The sequence below is a fragment of the Squalius cephalus genome, assembly GCF_949319135.1.
Source record: "Squalius cephalus genome assembly, chromosome: 21".
NCBI lineage: Eukaryota > Metazoa > Chordata > Actinopteri > Cypriniformes > Leuciscidae > Squalius > Squalius cephalus.
In genome coordinates, this window is record NC_137142.1 from 8,661,742 (window position 1) to 8,685,634 (window position 23,893).

General features: G+C 36.5%; 1 protein-coding gene across 1 annotated transcript in view; it reads right to left on the bottom strand.

The window, feature by feature from the left end:
• Positions 1 to 23,893, bottom strand: part of LOC307148928 (CUB and sushi domain-containing protein 1) — an 838,966-nt gene that overhangs the window by 136,865 nt on the left and 678,208 nt on the right. The window contains exons 29-30 of the mRNA XM_079854872.1: positions 15,370 to 15,557; positions 3,522 to 3,716 (exon numbers count right to left, since the gene is read on the bottom strand). Of these exons, the coding sequence (XP_079710998.1) occupies positions 3,522 to 3,716; positions 15,370 to 15,557 (383 nt within the window). The remainder of the gene's footprint in view (positions 1 to 3,521; positions 3,717 to 15,369; positions 15,558 to 23,893) is intronic.

Here is a 23,893-nt window from a genome sequence, read left to right on the forward strand (position 1 = left end):
CTGCATTCTTTTTAAGCCATCGCCCACCCCACAAAGTGAAACTCCGATACCTCCGTTCATCCGTTGCCGCCCCCCAATCAAATCTGACTCATTCTCACTGGACTACTTGGAAGCGCCCACTTTGGCTAAAAGGTCATAAGTACTCAGCAAGCCATTTACCTCATTAGTTGTAAGCATGGACTATTGATAAAAGGAAGCTGCAGCGGCAGTGTATAAAAGCATCGCAAATGGCTCACAGTCTCTTTTCTACTTCGTCTAACCTCACACCTCTGCATTAAAGGGCTCTGACTGAGGACGGCTAAAAGGATTAACCTCCATAAACTGCTGTCTGTGAATCAATGCGCTATGACCACCACAAAATACTTCTGTATGTCAATGATTAGTGACTTCTGACTGATAAACAAGAACAATACTGAGCAGGGTTCCTGTAGGTAACTAAAACTAAAAACATGTTATTTGTAATCAAATAATCTTTAACTAAAATAAAACAAAATAAATCATCTAGTTGACACAATTTTTCATTTTAATTTAGTTTAACTTTATGTATTAAAATAACAAAAACTAAAACATGAAATTCAAAATAGTAATAAAAACCATAATAGTATAATAAAGTAACACTGATACTGAGATATTAGTGGGGTCTAAAAATCAGAGGTGATTTTGGAATTCTTTTTTTATTTTTATTTTTATTTATTTTTTTACAAATAATACATTTCAGAAAACATTTGATGGACCATAAAGACAATCTAAATAAAATAAATAAATACAAATTATGAACAATCAATGACCAATTATCCAAATATCAATAGATAAACATCACACATCAAAAGACAATGATTTTGTTAGACGTACTGTTTGAGCTACAGAAATTTCTAGTAAAAAAAAAAAAATATTGATCTAAAATCAGAAGATATCCAATATCAAGTTAAGTTAAATGTATTTGTATTTAGCTTTTCACAATACACACTGCTTCAAAACATCTTAAGAGCAGAAAATCATATTGTTAATGTTTATAATATCTATAATATTATAATATTTTCATGTCTTATAGTCATATTTAGCAGATTACAGCTGGGGGATAATATAATAGCAAACAAGCAGTTGGGATGTGCAATATAGTATATCGCCCTACACAAGTGCTGCATGTTATAGCATGTGCTGTATATACAATTTTATATACATGATTCTGATATATTGTGCATCCCTATATATGATCACTACGGTGTAAGACCTACTGTTCATAATTTCAAGCTGAAAGGGATGCTGGCGAAGCTTAACTAGATTATCCACAAGACTTCTTTAGTCAGCCAGCTTCACCAGAAAGACTATTCTGTTCAACCACCTTCACTGGATAAGTTTTACTTTTGGACAGGATTGCTATTTTGGTTCACCAGCTAGACAAGGACCAAACCAGCACTAACCACAACTAGAGAAGTCAAGTTCAAAACAAAATTTGGTAGCACATTATTTTACAGTCCTGTTCCCCATGCACATACTATGTACTTATTATAGTAATTACAATAACTGGTAATAACTAGGTACTAACCCTGAACCTACCCCAAACCTAACCTTGACCCATGTAGTAACCTTTCTTAGGTAAGTACACTTTGAATACGTTTGAAGAGAGACCTGAAACTTGAAGTGGCATAGGCCTTGCCATGTTGTTGCGAAGGTGATCTGAGTAGTTGCTAGGCAGTTGCTGGGGTTTTAGCACTTTGTACAAAACTGTAATAAACCAGCATGCTGGTGTTTCAACAGCACCGTCTAACCGAAGCAGCAAACTGTCTCTGTTGAACTGCAACTGACTGCAACACTTCATTATTTAAAAAAAAGAAAAATGTTTATCCCTGCTACCGTTATTTAAAGAGGCTGATATCGACTGAGTCAGGCTGTCCAACCTCTTCAGAATCCAGTTGTCTTTGGTAGACATCCTCACTTAACTAATAGAGGAGCCGGGGGGGATTCTTAGCAGGCAGAAAGCTAATGGATTGTACGAACGTGGGCTTGCGTACACTCTGTGCGGATGATTAAGTTCAAATAAAGCATCTCTCATGACACAATCAGATGATTATGTTAGCTCAACAATGACCTGTATAGGAATATGTCTCTGCCCCACAGTTAAAGCTCATGCATAAAGATGGGCAAAGCAACGTGCTGGAAATTCCATCAGTGAGGACAAACAAAATGTTCCTGGAGTGCGGAAATGAGGCTGTCTCGCAAAGGGCATCGGCGGCTTTCCATCTCCATCAAAAGAGGTTAAATAATCAACGGATGCTACTGAGGTGCAAAAACCCTTGCTTGACCTTCAGATTGGGGTCAATGATGTTCATTGCACGTTCCTATCTATAACCTGGTGTTGTTTTTAAACATGCTGGGTTCAGAGGGAGCACATGCTTCTTTTGTCATGTGATTTGAGCTATTATCACAGAAACACTGGGAATTACATAACAGTGAAGCGTGTGATTTCTGAATAGCTAGCAGCACAGAATGAAATTGCAATCTGTTTATTTGAGTGAATCAACTGGGCTGGACATAACAACACTGACTCAACCATGGCAGGTTTGGATTATCAAATTGGTGGGATATATATCTACTATCGCTGATAGTGCTATGCTTTGCCTTGACTGCTAGAAACCTGAACATGTGACCAAAACCCAGAATGTTTGAAAAAAAAGAAATGGAAGATAGAGGAGAAAGCTAGAGAAATTAGAAAGGTCTTGGATTGACAGGAAATGTGTGAATGAGTGGCACTTGTCACCACCCAAGCTCTCTCTTCTGTCACTAAGGGACAAAGACCTGGGCGCTGTTCTTTTGAAGGCCTCTGTCCGCATCTGTCTCTCTCTCTCTCTCTCTCTGTGTGTAAGCCAATGGGAGAACCAGACGGTTTCTACAAACCCAATAAATAATGGCAGTGTGACAGAGCAGAACTATGCATGTAACAATGGCCTAATCAATTAACTCTCAAGATTGTAAAAAACAAAAGGAATAATGTCTCTGATAAGGAGGCTGCTGCTAATTTCTTTAAAGAAGTGCTTTTAACGTGCATCAATACTTTGCATTTAAAACTGCAGGACAAAAATGAAGGATCTAAAATCAATGCACCAAACAATATGTGAAAACATGAATTAATTAATAAAAACCCAGCAATAATTAAAAATGTCCTGTATTGGTGGGTGGTATCCAAAGGAGAAAAAAAAATGATGCCATGGTATGAATAACTTATGCTAATGAATTATGGTAATGAAACAAGAAAAATTATTTATGGATTAAATATTCATGTCATAATGTCTATTTTTTTAATAATCCAGTGAAATAAATACTTGACAAACAAAATGTGCTTCATCTCATTCATTTTAAAATTTTAATTTGATAGACACAAACCAAAATATAAGTCTGGCATCAGTTGTAACCTATAGTGGCAATGCGTTATAAATAATCTGCATGACACAGGTTACACTCCCATTTCTGTTGTTCCTATCAACACCCCTTATGTCTCTGTACAGAAACGACACTGTTCCTACCTTTACACGTAGGCAGAGCCTTGTCCCATACAGGTTTCCCATCAGTCCCAATGATGCAGGTGAGAGTGGGTGGTCCCGCAATGGTGTACCCAGAATCACACTGATACGTCACAGTTGATCCCAGTTTGTAGTCCATTCCCAATCTAGTTCCGTTCATAATATTCCCAGGGTCGAAGCATGATTCTCGTGGCTTTTCTGTCAAAAAAATATATAAATAACATTTTAAGAAATGTTTTACTTGGATAATCAAGGGAAAAAATGGATTGGATTGGAGGGATTGGATCAGAAAATGACAAAAGTCCCTTTAAAACAAAGTCAGATCTCTCAGCAGGCATCTGCGTAATGACTCTAGGCAGTTATGTCTACTTGAAAGGGAAAATCTCTAAAATTCTGCATTGAGTTTCCGACAGTAATCGCAAGGCCATTCTATTTTTGGTGTACTCCACATGCTTGTGCTCCTTCCAACAACAGGACAAATGGATTTGGAATGTCAGGCCTCACGCCGGGTGGTTCTTTGCCTCCACATCGTGCATTAAAATAGTTTAATGCACAGCTAGCCGTGGATTATCCCTTACAAAAAAAACTTTATAATGTGTTGTATCATCTCATGAATAATCGTAACAACATTAATAATACTTATTTGTGGTTATAACTATTAAGAATGATGATTTATAACACACAATGAATATAATTTTATCCACTTAAGTTATAATGGATTAGATATCACAGTTTCATATCTTTTACTTTCCCGAGTCTCATATATTGTCATTGTTTACTTAAGATCTGCACAGTATCATACTACATCTTATGAGTGTTCTTTTACTGCTTAAAGTAATGTTACAAAAACAAAGTCTTCTTTTAAACATCTAAAAAGCTTCATAATGTGGTTATAGTATTTAAAACTTCGTCTGCATTAAGTAACAAAAGTTAAGTCGTCTTTTAAACAGCCAAAAGATATCATGAAGTGGTTATAACACATTTGCTTTGAACATTTTTATTGCAATACTTAGGAAATAAAAAAGGTGTTCCATATGAATCATAAAATCAACAAAACAATATTTGAATTGTTTTAAATGTAAAAACGTCCAGTGCGCTTCAAGGGATAGTTCACCCTAAAATAAAAATGTTGTCATCATTGACTCACCCTCAAGTTGTTCCAAACCTGTATGAGTTTCTTTCTTTTGTTGAACACAAAAGAAGATATTTTAAAGAATGCTGGTAATCAAACAGTTGATGGTAGCCATTGACATGAAACAGCCATAGTAAGAAAAAATACTGTGATGTCAATAGCTACCATCAGCTGTTTGATTACCAGCATTCTTTAAAATATCTTCTTTTGTGTTCAACACACACTCATACAGGTTTGGAACAAATTGAGTCAATGATGACAGAATTTTCCTTTTTGGGTGAAGTATCCCTTTAAACTATGTCACAATGAAATTAGCATTAGCCTCATAGGAAACAATCAAATATGAAAAAAGTAACAGATAACCACTGAAAGTGCAGGAACCACCCCTCACACATTGGCCGCCTTATACATGACATTAGAAAATACAACATGCATGAATGTGGTTAACCAGACTGTAAAAGACCATATTTGTGTGCACTTTTGTGCACCTAAAGCTGTATATAACTGTTTATATTGTATATTTAAATGTATCTTTTCTTATCATTTTCAGGACATACACTTTAAGACTTCTAAATATCAATTGAAAATGTTTGTTAAAAACAACCTTCTAAATTTCTAGTTTCTTTTTGTACTGTATGTATAAATATTAAGCAACCTATTCAGTCTGCATGTTTTTTTTTTTTTTTTTTTTTTTTCATATATTTCTATAGGTATTAGATTTGGTAAAACCATGTAATATTACAGTTTCTGTGAATAAAACGTCATTTGCATTGTGTATGTATTGTTCCTTTGTACTTTTCCACACAACCTTGATTTTACCTTAAGGGAAATGTCTCCACTTCATGATATCTTATGGTTGTTTAAAAGAATATTCAACTTTTGTTACTTTACTTAAAGCAGACAAAGACCACTTATAAATATTAAAGCTTCATTATAAAACTTTTTAGATGTTTAAAAGAAGACTTTGTTTTTGTCACATTACTTTAAGCAGTAAACGATAGTATGATAGAATATAGTATGATACTGTGCAGATCTTAAAACAATGTCAAGATATGAGACTTGGGAAAGTAAAAGATATGAAACTATGTGATATATAATTCATTATAACTTAAGTATACAATGATATTCATTGTGTGTGATAAATCACTGTTAATAAATAAAAGTATTAATACTGTTGTTATGTTTATTCATGAGATGATACAAAACATTATAAGGTTGTTTATATGGCATTATGCGTGCATTATAATGCATTAAGAATACCCCTATGATGCATTATGAATGCAGGCTTCATCTGGTGTTATAATGCATTTTAAAAGTTATAACCACAAATAGGTTAGTATTATAATGTATTGTAACAGTTGTTGTGATTATTTATAACAGGGTTCACCAATCTCGGTCCTGGAGGGCCGCTGTCCTGCAGAGTTCAGCTCCAACCAGCTCCAACACACCTGTTTGAAAGTTTCTAGTATGCCTAGTGAGACCTTGATTAGCTGGTTCAGGTGTGTTTAATTGGGGTTGGAGCTAAACTCTGCAGGACATCGGCCCTCCAGGACCGAGATTGGTGAACCCTGATTTATAAGATGATACAACATATTAAAAGGCATTAAGTATACCCTTATGATCCATTATAAATACAGACTTCATAGAAATTGTTACCAACACTTTTGCTGATACTGAGGTGGAATTTGGGATAAGTTTAGGACTGGTGGTATGGGTAGGTTTAAGGATGGGTTAAAAGGGAAGGGGAATAGTGTATAGCTGTAATGACAGAAATTAATAACAGATGCAATTACATGCAGGTAATTATACAAACATAACTAACATATAAAAACATTTATGTTCATAATAAGTTCATTGTATCCAATGATTGATTTAAATGTTAGTACATAGTAGTCAAAGACACCTAATATAGAGTGGTACCTTTTTTCTTTTTTTGTTTGGGTACCGAACTCGAATTAAGTCGGTACTACCGAGTACCGATTCACATCAAATCAATCGGTGCCAAATTTCAGTACCTGAGAACGCATCTGGGCGGGAGAGTAAGACTATTTAAATATGAATCCTCCTGCATGTTCTGCGTGTCTCTGTGTGAATGAGTGGCGCAGACGCGCGGTTTCATTTACCACACACACTGAAGCACGCGTGACACTCGCAGTGTTTTTCAGCCTCTGCAGTCTCACTATATGAGAACATGAATGCATGAACTTCATTTCCAGAACCGCTCTGAGAGTCACTGAAGTTCATCAGCATTTTACAATTTCTTTTAAGAAAAACTATCGTTATATCATTAACACACGGAAACTCAAAAGTCTTCACCACAGCCCGTCACAATAAAAGTTCGGTTTAACGTGATAATACTGTATATTACTGTTGAACAGTAGAATTTAGATAATTTAATAATAATACTAAAACTAATAATAATAAATTATTATAAAAATTAAATTTATCACACTTTTTTTTCTATGTTGCAATTTTAACAGTATAAAGCTCGGTTGTGTCACATGTTGTTTGACAAAAAAAGTTTAATTTCATATAAAATATCAATTAAATTAATGTTTTATGTCTTCAATTGATTCCTAGAAAATTCACAACACAGAATTTGTGGAAAACAAAACATTTCATAGAATTTTTTGTTTTCTTTTTTTTACTAAAAGCGTTGTTTTTATTAATATTCAAGCATCACAAACAATGGCAGACAGCAACCAAGGCAGCTCTGGCATAATGTCAATAGCACTTCTACAAATCACATGCCTAAAGGGACCAAATAATGGTACTGTTGGGTACCGGCACCGAGTTTCAGGTACCAGTACCGGTACCAGTTAAAATGTGAACCCTAGTTTCCGGGGTTTGGCCTACAAAAATGAGTCATCGCTGTAGCAATCTACTGAGCTCTCTTTTGCGTCTTATAGATGAGGTTATCATTTACTGTAAGGCTATCCAAGGGGGAAAATGGATGCTGCGTTAATTGTGTTAAATATTTTTGACACGTTAAACAGAAAAAATATATATATGAATGCCCCTGTTGTGAAATGTTTAAGTCAGTAATTTGATTCCTACATGATTTTAATTGACAGCCTTAAATATAAGCAGTCATACCTGTAATTTAACTGACCCTGAACAAAACTAATCAAATGCACAATCACATCCCGCTCTTGTGTCACCTGCCAGCCTTTCCCAGGGCTGAGACAGGTACCAGACAGAAAGAAAAAGAGAGGTAGCATGAGACGAGAAAACAAGATCGACAGTGAGTGTGAAGAGAGAGTAGACAGTGGCTTGAGGGCATTATGCATTAAAGCGAACTAACACCAGGGGAAAGGCAGGTGAACGCGCCGGGGATGCGGAAGATGGTCTCTGTCCTTCTGGCACCCGACACCGGGAGAAGGACAGTTGGAGAAAGCTCCGGAGGTGGTGCTTGGAGAGGCTGCCAAACAACTTGACAGTTAACAGCTATCTGCCTGCGCTTTGGGGACCTGAGAAAGTGGGAAGGAGGTGGGGAAGATTCTATCTGCAAAATTGCAAGTGTGCAACACAATCTTCCTCGTTTTTACAACAACAGAGGAACAGCAAGTGCACCTGGAGTGAACCGCACAGACTAAAAGGAATAGGCCCAAAAATAAATATTCTGTCGTCATTTACAGCATACATGCTGCCTTTGGGAAAGGGGATCTTAACATTCAAACAGAGTATTCACAGTTCTGCTCACCCTAATCTGCATTTCTGTCATGAGACTGCCTGCCTTCACTGCCACCATATATTTCAGATTCAATAACTCCTTATTAGCAGGCCCAAATAAGATGTGTGGAAATTTTACGCATTCTTTTGCCTTATTTTGGGTGGAATTCTTCAAAATGAACTGAAATGTGACTAAATGAGTCAAGATTGCCAGTCACACTCTTAAAGGAAGAGTTCACCCAAAACTGATAATTATGTCATTACTTTATTATTTATTATAACATGCATTTAAAAAAAAGTTATTATAAATCATAACGCTTTACTAACAGCATTTAACCAAAAGTTTGGCTGAGGAGATTCTGGGTCCATAATTTATTAATAAATGATCTCATAAATGAAATCTCTGATCTAATGCAATGGCAGTCCTACCTCTGAAAGTGTTTCTTAAGTGTCACACTTTTTATTATATATTTCTCCATTTATCTATTGTGTTTTTCCTCAAGGTATGAGAGTCATTAGACTGCAATATTTTCAGATTCATTTCTTTCCTCTAATAAGGGCACTAATAATTGGGTTTACTGGTGTGTGATGAACAATAGCAGATACAAGATTGGCTTTATATAAAGGAAAGAGTAAGCAAATAAGGACAATGCATTAATTAAAAGAAAAGTATGACACATTCTAATTAAAGCTTCAATGGAGAGAGTGAGACACATATTCAGACCTTAGAATAGAAAGTGCTATGGTTCCCTCAAAACAAAGGCAAGAACAAACAGTTAACAATGACATAATCACATTAAGATCTGAGCTTGTGGACAGTTAAATGGACAACACTAATGACTGAAGGAGAAATCCGAACTCTACACTGTAAAAACAGAGCATGTAGACTTGGAATTAACTTTTATCCCCGTTGTTTAATTCACGGGACTGGACACCAGTTATTTGCCAAGAGATCTCTTATTTATTAATAAATATCAAGACATAGGAGAAAAAGACGTTGTTCTCATACCCAGCTTTCTCTGTTCCTCTGGACACAAAGGTTGGGTTTTATATGCTACTTGACCAAAGAAATAACATTACCAGAAAAACATGTTGCTTATGTTTAAAATAGAATGTATACCTCACGCTTACACTTAGCACACTCATCTTTCTTCTCATTCCTCATATAGAATGCTGTACTACAGTCAACGTACAGTTTCCCCTTTGCATCATTGGAACAAATGTTACATTGCACACACTCCTGTATGGCCAAATATAGCTCATCCCATGTTTCTCCTCTGCACACATCAGTGGCGGCTGCTGGTCTTTCAAAGAGGGGAAGGCGTCTTTTCCAGTGACTTGACCAGTGTCCTCTCAATGGCCAGCAGAGTCAGGTATAATTGTATAAATGTAATAATATAATAAAGGTATAAATAATAATATAATAAAGTATAATAATACTATTACGTACTAATAATATATTTTTTTAATTATTTTAATAATTATTTTTTTAATTATTACTATTAATAATATAAAATATATAATAAGTAATAATATAATAAAGGTATAAATGTATAATTGTGTGAAATGTATTATGAAAATTAGCTAGCAATTTTGACAAGCAAATACCAAGAAATAGGTTGCAACAGTTTGTCTTTTGACTACACTTGCAAAATCCGCGATGGGACTAAGCTCAAATAGCTTCAGCGGCAGCGACTTTTTACGGTATGAAATCACTGTCAATCAAAAGGAGACGACAGACCCTCCAGTCATCACGCAGAAGCCCGGAGTCCAGGCCAGCCCACTCCTCCATTCACCCCCAGAGACGCTGAGCGTCCGCGGGAGGGACATAATCGCAGCATTTATCCAATGACTAGTTTCGAAGCACTGAAAAAAACTGTTCAAAGCAGCCCCATTGAAGTCAATGGACGCTGGGATTCAACAGGGAAATGCACTGTGACGCTATGTGAATGTATGAGAAGGAAATCGAGTCAGCCGACCTGCTATATGTAACTGATTCTGAACAAACTCGCCTTTGAGATGAACGTTTTCTAGTGCATTTTTAGTCAATAAAATGTTAACACAATAGTACATATTTCACCATCAATTTTTTGACATTATAGGGGAATAGTGTTGCACGGTGCACCGATACTTCAAAAGTTTCGCAATTCTCGGAAATGAAAAACGTCACGATTCCTAAATTTATTAGTATCGATACTTGTGGCGTGAGCTGCGTGGCGTCAGCTGCGTGGCGTGTCCGTTTTTATTTCGGCTCCCATGTTACAGGTGTGCTAGCACACTGCCTGCGTGACACGCGCGCCCGAGCCGCGCAGAAAACGCATGCATGCTAGAAATAGAACCGACGCCTATTTTTCACGCGACACGCAAGCGTGTTGGAAGCGTTTCCAGGCAAAATAGAATAGGAAAAGATGTTTCTGTCATTTTGACACGAATACATATTAATAAATGACAGTTTGATGTTTGAAAGTCTCTAGGTTTTGACATAAATGCAGATATAAATGTTATTTAAAAAAATATTATCGATTTTCAAATACTGCACCTGTCAATACAGAACAAAATATTCTGTAGCCTATTTTGCCGTCAACACTGCCGACGTTTAGCCTGACTACGTCAGACTTCCTACTTCCGCTAATTTCATTTCGCTCCTGTAGTCAGTCTGAGATAGCAGCGTATCTTTCAGTTTTCCACCGGCCTGAAAACAGCCGGGCCAATCAACGAACAGAGGGCGGGCTGAGAGCCGTGACGTAGACGCTGATTGTACCGTGGTGGATGCGTACTTGCGTAGATTTACTTCACATAATCTGCAAAAGTCGTTCACAGCCATGTTCACTCCGGTATTTCGCTCGATGGTTTAGTTTTTGCATCATACATGTGTTTACAGTGGAAGTTAGATGCGGCTGAGCATGCGCATAACACACGCCATAACCAAACGTTATGTGATTGGCTTACGGGTAACCAATGATTTTAAACTTCAGACAAGCGGCCCCCCGCGAGAGAGAAAACACTTCTCTATTATGCTATTCCAGACTCTCTCTACGAAGCAAAGTGAAGTAGCAGAGTCTGGTATTACCAGGCTAGCCGACGTTGTCTTTGCTGCTATATATTTATGTTTAACATGAAGTATAGGCCTTCCACAACTCTCTCCCCATATGTCAAATATATCACCAATGAGGCTTATCATACGTTACCAATATTAAACATTGTTTAATATAATCGCTGTTCATATTTTTATTCAGAGTTCAGAATCAAGATAAAGTTATTACCGGTAACTCTTATGTTTCTTGTGATAACTGAGATAATGCTGCTAAATTTATTATTTTACCTTGAATGTCATTGCTCTAATTTATTTTTTATATTTTGATATGTCATATTTTGTTCAAATGTTTAATATATCTGCTGTTCATATGTTCATTTATTAGTGTGTTATATGATTAGAATGTTGTCCTGGTTTTAAAATAAAGCACAGCAATGATATTTGAGAGTGTTTCTCCCTTTTCAGGAAAAGTATTGAAAAAGTATCGAAATTCTTGACTTGGTATCGAAACAATCCCCACCGGCACACATGTACAGACACACCCTGACTTCACAAAATATATTATATAAATGATTATGAATACTAATAAAGAATAATAATACTAAAAATAACATTAAACAATAACATTTTAGTCGTCAATATGAAGCTATAAAATTTAAAGAGCTCATTTCAAACATCAAAGATCCACTTATAATGGCTGTTGGGGAAAGTTACTTTTAAAAGCAATGCATTACAATATTGCATTACTTCCTAAAAAATTGCGTTACCTGATTCGTTACCTGGAAAGTAATGTATTAAAGTGTTACGTTACTTTTGCATTACTTTTTCTTGCTTGCTTGTTTATAAAAAAAAAAACTACTTTTAACAGATTGAATGGCCCATTTACACCAAAAGTTAAATAAATAAGCTTCAGACTGAAGGAAATATAAATTCAAGCCTGTACAGTAGAGAAAGAAACCTTCCAGCTGTGCTGCCATTCTGGACTGCAGAAAAACAGGATTCAGGAGAAGAAAGTTCAACACTATTACTTCAGCAATTAAAAAAAAAAAAAAAAAAAAAAAATGCTGTTTATCTTGTTATTTTTGCTTATTAGTATGTTTGAGTTGGATTATCGAAAGTTAGCAGCAAATATATTGGTAAATAAAGTGAGATTAAATACATAAAGTATATTTGTGTAATGTATCATTTAATTATTAAAGGTTTGTGTAATATTCTGAATTTGTATTTTATTCATTTTGAGGAATACTGAATCTGTTTTTGTGCAAGTTAGATTAGTAAATGCATGCTCACATTTAGTCTAGAAACTATAATAACAATCATGTTCACACAACGCAAACAACACCTTTGCAACTTACTCACAAATTTCTTATTTAGAAAAAAGTAACCAATATTTTATAGTAAAATTAAAAGTAACTTAAAAAAGTACTCTGATTACATAACTCACATCACTTGTAATGCATTACCCCCAACTATTTAGCACCAAATATTGTCATTCTGTCGTTTTTCAAAACCATTTCCATTCTTACTTACAGCCTTAAAATTAAACAGAGCATTGCTTTATTACTAATGTATATTTGGTTGTTATACTGTTTTTTTTTTTTAAACTGATGCATTCTTCATATAATCCATGCTGAAATGTGCCAAACCTTCTGTTATTTATATCTTATCTTATCTTATCTTATCTTATCTTATCTTATCTTATCTTATCTTATCTTATCTTATCTTATCTTATCTTATCTTATCTTATCTTATCTTATCTCATCTCATCTTATCTCATTTTATCTTATCTCGTATCTTATTTTTTTTCCCTAACAATGGGATTCAGAGTAAATGCAGAGTGGCAGGTGCTAGAAACTAAACTAATGTCTCATAGATCTACACTTTAAAACTACACTTTTAAAACAGTCACTAGTGATGGAGAAATTACATTTCACCTTTAAATTCAAGTCAGAAGAAGGAACGCAATGAAATGCTATCAATAATATAATCAATATTTCAGAATTAGGTGCTCCACCAGGATTTCAACCACTGCATAGAGAGAGACGTGAAGCATATATTTCGATTAGTCACATCACTTGTGCGTTGATCGTGCTCTCTGATGAGCTTTCACAGCAAAAATCAAACTCCCATGTGTCACTCAGTTTCCCAATAAACAGGACAAACCTAATGCCACGCCATGAAAGTGAAATCCTGAAGCATTGTGGGATGTTGAGAGTGAGACCATCACAAAGCAATATAATACATTGGCAAGCAAGCTTTTAAATGTATTGGTATTCATGTGGAGCAAAGACAAAAGGTTGAAGTCAGAGTTCATCTACACTGTGCAATAGGCAGCCATTAAAATAATTACAATTAAAATATTCAACAATCCATGAACTGCATTTTTACTCAACCATAATCATCATATAAAAAGGGCCACTGGGAGTGGAAATGATTTCAGGGAGGTGCATAGCACGTTAGGGACGGTGCATTGTCATTGTCGCATGCCCTGATTTTCGAAACACAAACTCACATTCTTTTTAAAAGAGTATTTACATAGGGCAGATTGGTGAAACTTGCCATTTCAGTGGGGAATATTGAAACACAACATATAACTCAATACCACTTAAGACGTTTTTTTTTTTTCTTTGGACTAATTAAAGGAAAGTTGTACACCTGTGAATCATTTAACAAATGCTCTTTCACTAACACATGCATTTAGTACTCTATAATAATAATAATTTGTTATATTTATATAGCGCTTTTCTGGGTACTCAAAGCGCTTTACAATCCAGTACTGATGCCAAAGTTCCAAGTGGCGGTATTGCTAAGAATCTCATGAAAAGGCTACACAAGCACAATTCTCCTTCCTGTATTGATGTATTTTCTACTGAAATAGGAATTTGTAATAAGACATATTGAAGCGTCCTTTTTTATAGCATCCTATGGCCTTGCATGTTCGTCTTATCTGTGATTAAATATTTTCTACTTGTTATCACTACTCAGGGCACATTCTTGAGATAATTTTGGATACGTCCCTGAGTGCAAGGCAATTCATCAATATTTGTTATTAAATTTCCTGGAAGAGAAAGACTTTATTTAGGAGTACACTAGTATAATGATGGCCTCCAATCTAATAGGCATGGACTAAAATCCCACAAAGCCCTCCTATTTGAATTCAGTGGAGTCTTTAATATCAGCATCTCAAACAGATAAAAATGCAGTGTGTGCTTTTAACGTGTCAGAGTTCCCTCAGTCTCTGCTTCTTAGGATTAGCCGGAAATATCTGCAAAACTCCAGAGTCCTTATCTGGTCATCCGGGTCAGCATTTAATGGGTGTTACAGTATTGATGAGTTCTTACTTTAATTTGTAAGTTACAAAGGAGCTGCTCATCATTAGCTATTGTCTTGTTAAACCTAATTCCATCCAAGAGTTCTTAGATAATTCAGATATTCTACCCAACTTCACAGTCCACATAAAAGATAAATATCCATGGTCACTCACTTAAGACGAAAGCAAATCTAATTACTACAGCTTTTTTTGACAAAGCATTCAAAACTATTTGACAATCCTAAAACGAACCAGCTTTTTTAGGCTAGAGAATTATGAGGTTTATGCAAAACCCAAGGACATCTCTAGGTAAGTTTTCACTCCAAATATAAAGAAATAAATTATTTTTAGGATTGCTAAGATTTTTTGCACTTTCATGCCAATTAAGCATTTATCATTATACCTCCTTATATAATTTTGATTATCTAAATTCTCATTAACTTTAATGTAATAATAAAATAATATTATTTAAACTGTAGAATTAATAATAATAATAACACATTAATGACAATTCAGGGAGAAATGTCTTTGAATGTCATTCTGCAAAAAAATATGTCCTCAGCAGCACTAAAAGTTATTTTATTTTATTTTGAAATGGACCTGGATAAAGGCAATCTGAAAGTGATCACTGACCCCGTCAGTGCTTTGTTTCCCAACCCCTCCCTCAAGGGAACATACCATGCACCTACAAGGTGAGACTTGCCTTTATATTCAATGGCAAAACCAGACATCCCCAGGGAGGCATCACTGCGGAAGGCCAGGAAAAGGCTGTTCCCACTGCTCTCGATGCGTTCAGGAACCTGGTTCCCCTGCAGACTGATGATCAGTGGTCCGTTGGAGTCTTCACCCTCATAGATATGGAGGAAGTCATAGCTGGGCTCCATGTTAAAACTGCACAACAAATGAAGAAGGAGTTAAGAGTTGCTAGATATTTGATTCAGTTGTGAGGCATTACACATAAGGTCCCACCAATGTACTAAATTTAAAGCCATTAGAATTATTTATTTTTTTAGAATAAATTTCTCAAGACCCTTCCAAATCCAACCATATGTTGAGTTTTGGATGTTGGTTTTCTGCATTGAAAGGTCATGTAGAGGTGTCCAAACCAGGGGTGCGTTTCTCAAAAGCATCATTAACCAACTATGGTCGCAAGTTCCGTCACCATCAGCATAGTTCAACGAGTCTGTGTTTCCCGAAAACATTAGCCTGACGTCATCACACTCATTTTCTAGTCAGAATGTGAGTCTGATACTGCTCCATTGGGCTGTTATTAAGGGGCGTGTTGCAACCGAACCAGGAAAGAAAATGCATCTGCACTCAATTGGATAGACCTACAACCAATCAGAGCAACGGAGTGACGTGTGTTCTTCATTCATCTTTCCGATCGACAAATGCCTTGATCGCGGTTCTCTGTTCCTCTTTTAAAATTAATGCGCTGTCGATATCTTCTATAACATTCAATATGTCTTTTAGTTTGTCAAGATGGCGGAATCTATACATCTCAATTCTCCAGCGGCAGTCATCTTTGTTGTAAACGAATTCAACCCAAGCGCTCTTTGGTGACGTAGATGATTATGTTACTGTTGATCATCTGTCCATCATCGTATAAAGCCCGCCCTGACAATTTGATTGGTCCGAACAGCTCTGGTTCGAGCATAGTTGCTCCACAACAGATCAAGTCCAGACCAAACTTAAAACGTCATTTTTGAAGAGTGTGCATGTGCGAACGTGCTCTAGTACGTAAGAACCAGGTAAGTACGAGCCTAGATTCAATCTGGAAATAAAGCAAAATAACTGAGAAAAATTAGCTTAGCTATTAGATTAGTCCTCAGATGCCATGTCCGTACTTTATAGCAAAACATCTAGCATTAATTCGATCTCAAACTGATTTATTAAAAGTAGTTATTATTCCACCACCTGCGTGACATCATTAACCTACTTGGTTGAACGTCCAATTTGCGCCAATATGGTTTCGGGAAACAGTCGTGACAAACTACTTGATTTCTTGGATTTCTGGCCCGTCGAATACCTTTGGCCAAAGCGGGCCAGCTCGGGCTAGAGGAGTGGTTACGAACAGAGGCGGAGTTTACCTGAGTCTGGAGACGGCAGCGCTGGATGATTCTGTCAGCATTAAAGACTTTTAAAATAATTTAACTCGCGTTCATGTTTGAATGCCTTCTGTTTGTGATGCAAAAGACTATGCGCGCTAACATTACCATAGTAAACATAGTAAACGCTTGAAGATACGCATAGTAAAAAAAACAGTGAACGCTTGAAGAAATCAGACCAATCATAAAGGCTATCATGTTTTTATTTTATCTGTCAGTAGCCTACGTCTCGTCTCTTTATACCGGACTGTCATAAAATAAAGCAACTTTTTTTTTCGGGAGCTTCCTCTGTTTCTCTGACTGAAAATATCTGTATGGGAGTCGAGAGAGTGCTAAAGCTCCTCAGGTCATATTTTTGGTGCCATATATTTGTAGAAATTATCATTCTTTCTAAATGTGATGTATTATGTCCTGTAACTACCAAATAAACAGAAACAGACGCGACTGAAGAAGTAAGTGTGTCCTCTTTCTTTTGTGAAATAGACCTAACGGTAATTTATTTCTGAGTGACTAATGTGCAGTTTTGACATAAATTAATTCATTATGATCAATGTATCACGTTTTATTGTCAACCTGAGGTAAAACATCGATGCTTGGGTTTTAAATATTCAAGTAAACAACAAAAATGCCAGCAAACGGCCGCTTTTATCATGTTTGTTTTCAACGCTGTTTCCAGTGATTTCTGATTAGTTTTCTGATAAAACTTCCATTTGTTGGTGAAATGATGGGTTTTCTTATTATTATTTTTCCAGAATGGAAGTCAATGGCAGCCCTATGACCCGTAAGTTGGAAAATGATGAAATTTGGCACATTTGTAGTGATTGTAATCAATAGAAATTACACCAATTTTTGAGTCTCTAGGACCAACTCTATAGCGCCACCACCAGTTTAAAAATTCAACATTGAAATGGTTATAACTTTTGAACCCTTTGATCTACAGAAATGAAACTTACTACACCTGATTCCTATCATCATGCTGATCACAACCAATATCTTACATTAAGACTCCACCCATTACAGTAGTAGCCATTTTGAAAAGTACAGTATTCCGTTTTTTTGCTACTCCTCCTTCAAATTTTGTCCAATTTTTGTCCAAACATGTGCTCAAATGATATTCGGACTGAGCTGCATAGAAATGACTGAACAGAATTTTTTGTTATACTAGAAAAAAAAATTAAGATGTCGCAAAGTTAACGAGGTCGAATTGGTTCAGAAGCTGTATCTCGGCCAAAAATGTATCAATCGAAACGAAAATTGATACGCTTCATCGGAAGTATGCTCTGAGGTTCCATGCCAAAGTTGGGAACAGCGCCACCTATGGGTCATGAGATATGGAAAATGGCTATTTTGGCCAATAACTTTTGAACAGTTTGTCAGAAAATCATAAATTTTGTATCTATGGATTCCTTGGGTCATACCGAATCCGTGGATACTGATTTTGCCAGGATTGAATGAACCACTTGTCTGCCATTTTGATTTTTGTCATAATTTGCAATATCTTATAAAGTATTTGACATATCGGCACAAAAATTGGTAAGGATCATTAGCATGGCCTGAAGGTACCTGAGAACTTTGAACACAGCGCCACCTAGTGTTCCAGAGGTATAAGGTGTTTTGCAAATATGCTTATAACTTTTGAGAACATAGGTTAAAATTTGATTTCTTTATGTCATTGGATTATGCCGATTCCGACGATATCTCATTTGTCATTTTCTAACAATGTGACTATCCGCCATATTGAAGCAAATGGTAAACAGTTTTTTTTCGCTACTCCTCCTTCAAATCTTGCTCAATTTTGCCCAAAGTTTGCTCAGATGATCTTTGGACCAAGCCGCACAGAAATGACTGAATAGATTTTTGATATTCACTACCGTTCCCGAGATATTCATCTCCAAAGTTGACCTAGCCTGTGTTTGTTGCCTTATGCTAGTTAGCTTAGCATAATAATTGGTTAGCATGCTAACCAGATGCCATTCTTTCTAATGTGGCTCTTCAGCTATCAGGATAACCATAAGCTACATTAGCATTAAGCTATCTTAGCATGCTAATCTGAAGCCTCTCCTCAGCAGCTGTGTAATTCACGTCCTCTGAGTGGCGCAAGTTGCTAAACCACATGTCACGAGTCCCGAACCATTCCGGTCGTGGGTTCGAATCCTGTGTGGAACATGCCCAGACTGAAGAGGTACTGTGGCCTTAAGTGGTGGAAAAGTTGTTTTAGTTCCACAAATGATGTGTATCTGAGAAACTAATTTGTTCTGTGAGGTAAGAAGTAAGAATACTTTGGTTATTAAAGTTTCTTATAAAGTTTTGAAAGCAAAGTATTTTTAGCTACTTTTTGAACCCAGGGAACCATTGGAGGGCTTGGCCCCTGTGAGGCTGCTTGCAGCTTTAATTATGTACTGATATGTTAATATATAAAAAAAATTGTTGATAAATGCTTTTAATAAACAAGGATGTTAATCCAGGAAAGTGTTCAAGTACATCCAGTGACCAGTACATTGACGCTTAACCTGCTTTACCAGAAAGCCCATTAGTTCCCAGAAGGGAATCCTTCATTGTAGTTGGTCTGTTTTGTAATTATAATGAAAGTCCATTAAGTCATGATGATTTTAGCAGAGTGAAACACAAGCAATCATAATCATTCTAAATATTATGTATGTGACTGAGTTGATGATTGTGCTTGTGGAGTTGTGTGTGAAGGCTTAGATACAAGACACTCATTCAATTGCAGTGATTTGAATTCATAATATGCTTCAACACTGATGTATTTCCACCCCTAAGTACAAAAGAAGACAAAAAGTACTAAAGCACTAAAAAGACAATCAATAGCTTCTTAGAAATTCTGTTTCAGGTCTTCATCTTGCAAAACTGCTCCATGCAGTGTGGCTCCATTTTAAGACTTGAGGGTAAATTAGAGTATTCTGGGAAACTAAGTGTCCCACTATGATCCATAAAATAATAGCTATTTAATTAAACCTAATGAAACATCTATGAATTAAAAAGAACCTCTGATTGGTGGCTCTGATTATTAATGTAATCTGGCAATGATATACTGACCACATCTGTCTAGAAATGCCTCATATGAACTTGGAACACTCCTTGGCAATTGAGTGTTTGTCATGAACTAAAAAAAAAATACTGTTAATGTTTACTGTCAATGTCTTACCAATAAAAACCTATACTACAAGCTTTGGAATTTGAACATGTCTGTTTTTAATGTTAAAAGTCATTGTAATATACAAATTATAAGTTTTAACCACCTGGTGGAATTGGCAGACGTTCCCTTAGGCATTATTTTGTTGTGTTGTGGCTTGATTTCGTTGTGTTGTGGCTTGATTCCGTTGTGTTGTGGCTTGATTCCGTTGTGTTGTGGCTTGATTTCGTTGTGTTGTGGCTTGTTTCCGTTGTGTTTTGGCTTGTTTCCGTTGTGTTTTGGCTTGATTTCGTTGTATTGTGGCTTGTTTCTGTTGTGTTGTAGCTTGATTTTGTTGTGTTGTGGCTTGATTTTGTTGTGTTGTGGCTTGATTCCGTTGTGTTGTGAACTTATGTTTGCTTTTTAAATGTTATTGTGTTGTGCACTACTGGGCCACAGTAGTTGACAATTTATTTACTGACAAATTATTCACTTGAGCATAAACAGCAACAAATGATTTTGCAACAAAGAATGTTTGACTCTGACTGTATATGAGTCTTTACATATCAAAAATTGCAGATCACAGATTGTAATTTACATGTTATTGACATGATGCGGCATTACTGTTAGATCCATATCTTTCTGTAAATGTCTATTTGCAAATCTTGTCAAATTGTGACTGGTTTATCAAATATTTCCAGTGAAATGTAACAAAGAAAGCTCTCTCCTGAGATATAGTTGAAAATAAATTTCAAGGAAAAGTTATTTTTAGTCTAGAGATCAAAGAGGTGAACATGAGGTGATCACGGAAAAGTAGGTGCTGATCCATGTCAGAGAGTCTTGTGCTAATGTATTCATGCAGTACAATACAGGTCGTTTTGGTAGCTTGGTTTCGATAAAAGCCGTTTTTGGACTAAAGGATGTTTTGAGTCCTGAAACATACAGTATGTTTTCATAGTATAATGCACTCTAATATGTAAAAAGGCCAAAGGAACATACAGTACCGGGCACGTTAGTATTTTCACACAAAAAAAAGGTCTTAAGCCCGTTATTTATATAATTTGCTGTACTGTGTCAGTAGGAAATATCAGTTTACATTTCCAAACATTCCTTTTGCCATTAATTGTAATAATCTAGTGAGATTTTTGTATGCACAAGGAGTCTGACATCAGCCGGGGCTCCACATGGAGATCTGATCTCACCATCATCAAGTCCATCTGGGATTACATGAAGAAACAGAGAAAACTAAGACAGACTAAATCCAGAAGAACTGCGGCAAAGTCTTCAAGATGCTTGAAGAAACGTACCTGCAAAGCTACCTGAACAACTATGTGCAAGTAGTTGCACTATCAAACAACTGTGGTAAGTAGAATCAGTTTGAGTTTGGGTTTATTCACAAATACCACTACCAACAAATTCTATAATACAGCGGGGGTACAGAATCAGAATTTGGTATAGTGAATGGGTCCCCCAAAGTAGCTAAGAAAAGCTTATAGGTGGGGGGCCATAGTTTATGAAAAAGAAGTGGTACAGACAAGGTACTGTACACAGTTACCACCTGCAACCAGACGATGGTAAGTGAACTGAAAGCACGCAAAAGCGCACCAGTACATACATAAAAGTACATACACATACATTCATACACATACATCCCAGTAGCCCATGAGAAGACAGTTATATATTAAATATAGGTTGATAGATAATATTTTTTAGTTGTCTTTTAAAGTTGGAGATAGAGGGCAACACCTTAAAGGTCCCGTTCTTCGTGATCCCATGTTTCAAACTTTAGTTAGTGTGTAATGTTGTTGTTAGAGTATAAATAATATCTGTAAAATTATAAAGCTCAAAGTTCAATGCCAAGCGAGATATTTTATTTAACAGAAGTTGACTACAACGAACGGCTCGATTGGACTACACCCCTCTACTTCCTTCTTTAAAGGGGGGGGTGAAATGCTATTTCATGCATACTGAGTTTTTTACACTGTTAAAGAGTTGGATTCCCATGCTAAACATGGGTTTCAAAAATTAAATTGTACGTTTGAAGGAGTATTTCTGTGCCAAAAATTGTCCTTCCGGTTTGTCACAAGTTTCGGAAAGTTTTTTTCGAGTATGGGTATGTGTGACGTCAGATGTAACGGAATTTCCTTATATGGGTCCTAAGGGCACTTCTCCGGTAAGATCGCGGGCGCGCGCGCACTCGTAGACCAGAGCAAGAGAGCGAAAGCAGTTCGCCATCAAAGCGCCCTGCCCGGCTTTTGGGAAGCCAATGTCACCAAAGAAGTGTGTTTTTGGTTGCCAGAGCAAGACAACCCTGCACAGATTCCCAAAGAACCCGGCGTTAAGGCACCAGTGGATGGAGTTTGTTTTTCCTGAGCATAAACAGAGTTGTGTAGACTGTTTGTTCCCTGCATTTCGACGATGATTGTTTTATAAACAAAGCCCAGATCGACGGATTTGCAGATCGTCTAATGCTTAAGGATTGAGCAGTCACAATGATAAAGGTTCGGCGAGTAAAACTGCTTCTATTGTCTCTGTGTGTTACTAGCTCTATTGTCTCTGTGTGTTACTTCTACTGTCTCTGTGTGTTACTGGTATTAGCACAGCTTTAGCTTCGCCCACAGGGCCCGCCTCCAGCCGCTCGTTTTTTTACGGAAAGACTCGGTACAGCCTATCTTTCTTTTATAAATATAATAAAACTAAAGACTTTTTGGAGATATGAAGGATGCAATACTACTCTATAGGTACTCAAGATTAACAGGAGATTGAGTGAAAATGAGCATTTCACCCCCCCTTTAATGATGTCACTAGAACCGTAACCTCCGCCCACAGGAACACAGGCGTATTGATGGCGAAATGTCAACAGATGTGGTTGATGTTTATCTATAATCGGATACCGCAAAAGTTTAATTCGAAGTTGTTAGTTTGCTCTGTCCATTTCACCACGGACTGTTTTTCTAACCTGGGATAATATCAAGCAGGCTTCTCTCAGCGTTTCATACTGACGAAGGGGGCAATTTCAACTATATTCCAGCAAGCGGTAAGTAGTGATTTAATATGGAAGTAGCGATCAACTTCACATCGTTTCTCTTAGTAGGATGAAAATAATCTTACTTAAACTGTGATTAATATACAGAAAGCGATCAAAGAACAATCCCTTTCCAATCGCCCAAGCTGTCAATCACACAGCGCGAGTTTATCTGGACACTTGCAAAAACTCGAAATCAATGACACTGTTACACTGCACAACGAAGCTCTTACTGTATTTATATACATCATGTTTGCATTGGTTGAAATCATTAGTGAGAGTGCAGAAACTGCGTTGCAATGATAAGATCTTTCACGCGATCAACAGGCTGTCATCTGCTCAATGCTCATCATCACTGCAACCTTTTATGTGATGGTAATAGATCTAAATACTTAAAAAAAACTTCTCACGATTCGTTAATCCAGATAGCTGTAATAGTAAAAACGTATAATAGCTGTAATAGTAAAAGTTTTCCAGATAGTTCCACATGTAATGCCAGATATTTCATATGCAAGCATGTCAGCCAATCACAGCAGAGGGCGTTTACACTGAAGTCTCACAGCAGACACGCCCCTTCAAACAGAGTGTTCAAACCAGGGAATGAAATCAGGCTAGGAAATATGCCTTTTATTTCTAAATTATAACAATTTTTGATCTAAAAAACATACTAACATTATAAGGGCACCCCTGGAAACATTATAAAATAATAAAAATAATCCATGGAATGGGACCTTTAAGATTGATTGATCCATCATCAATCCCGTTTCAAATCTGCGGCCCCCTACAGACAACGCTCATACTGGTGCAAACATGTCGGCGATATATTCCAGATATGAGTGGTTTGGTTCTCGTTTGGTATGTTTGCTGGGGGCTGTAGATAGGAACAAGACTACTCAATCTAGAGTTCAGGCTATTAACAATTTGAAACATAAGGCAGGCATTATGATATTTATTTAGCTCA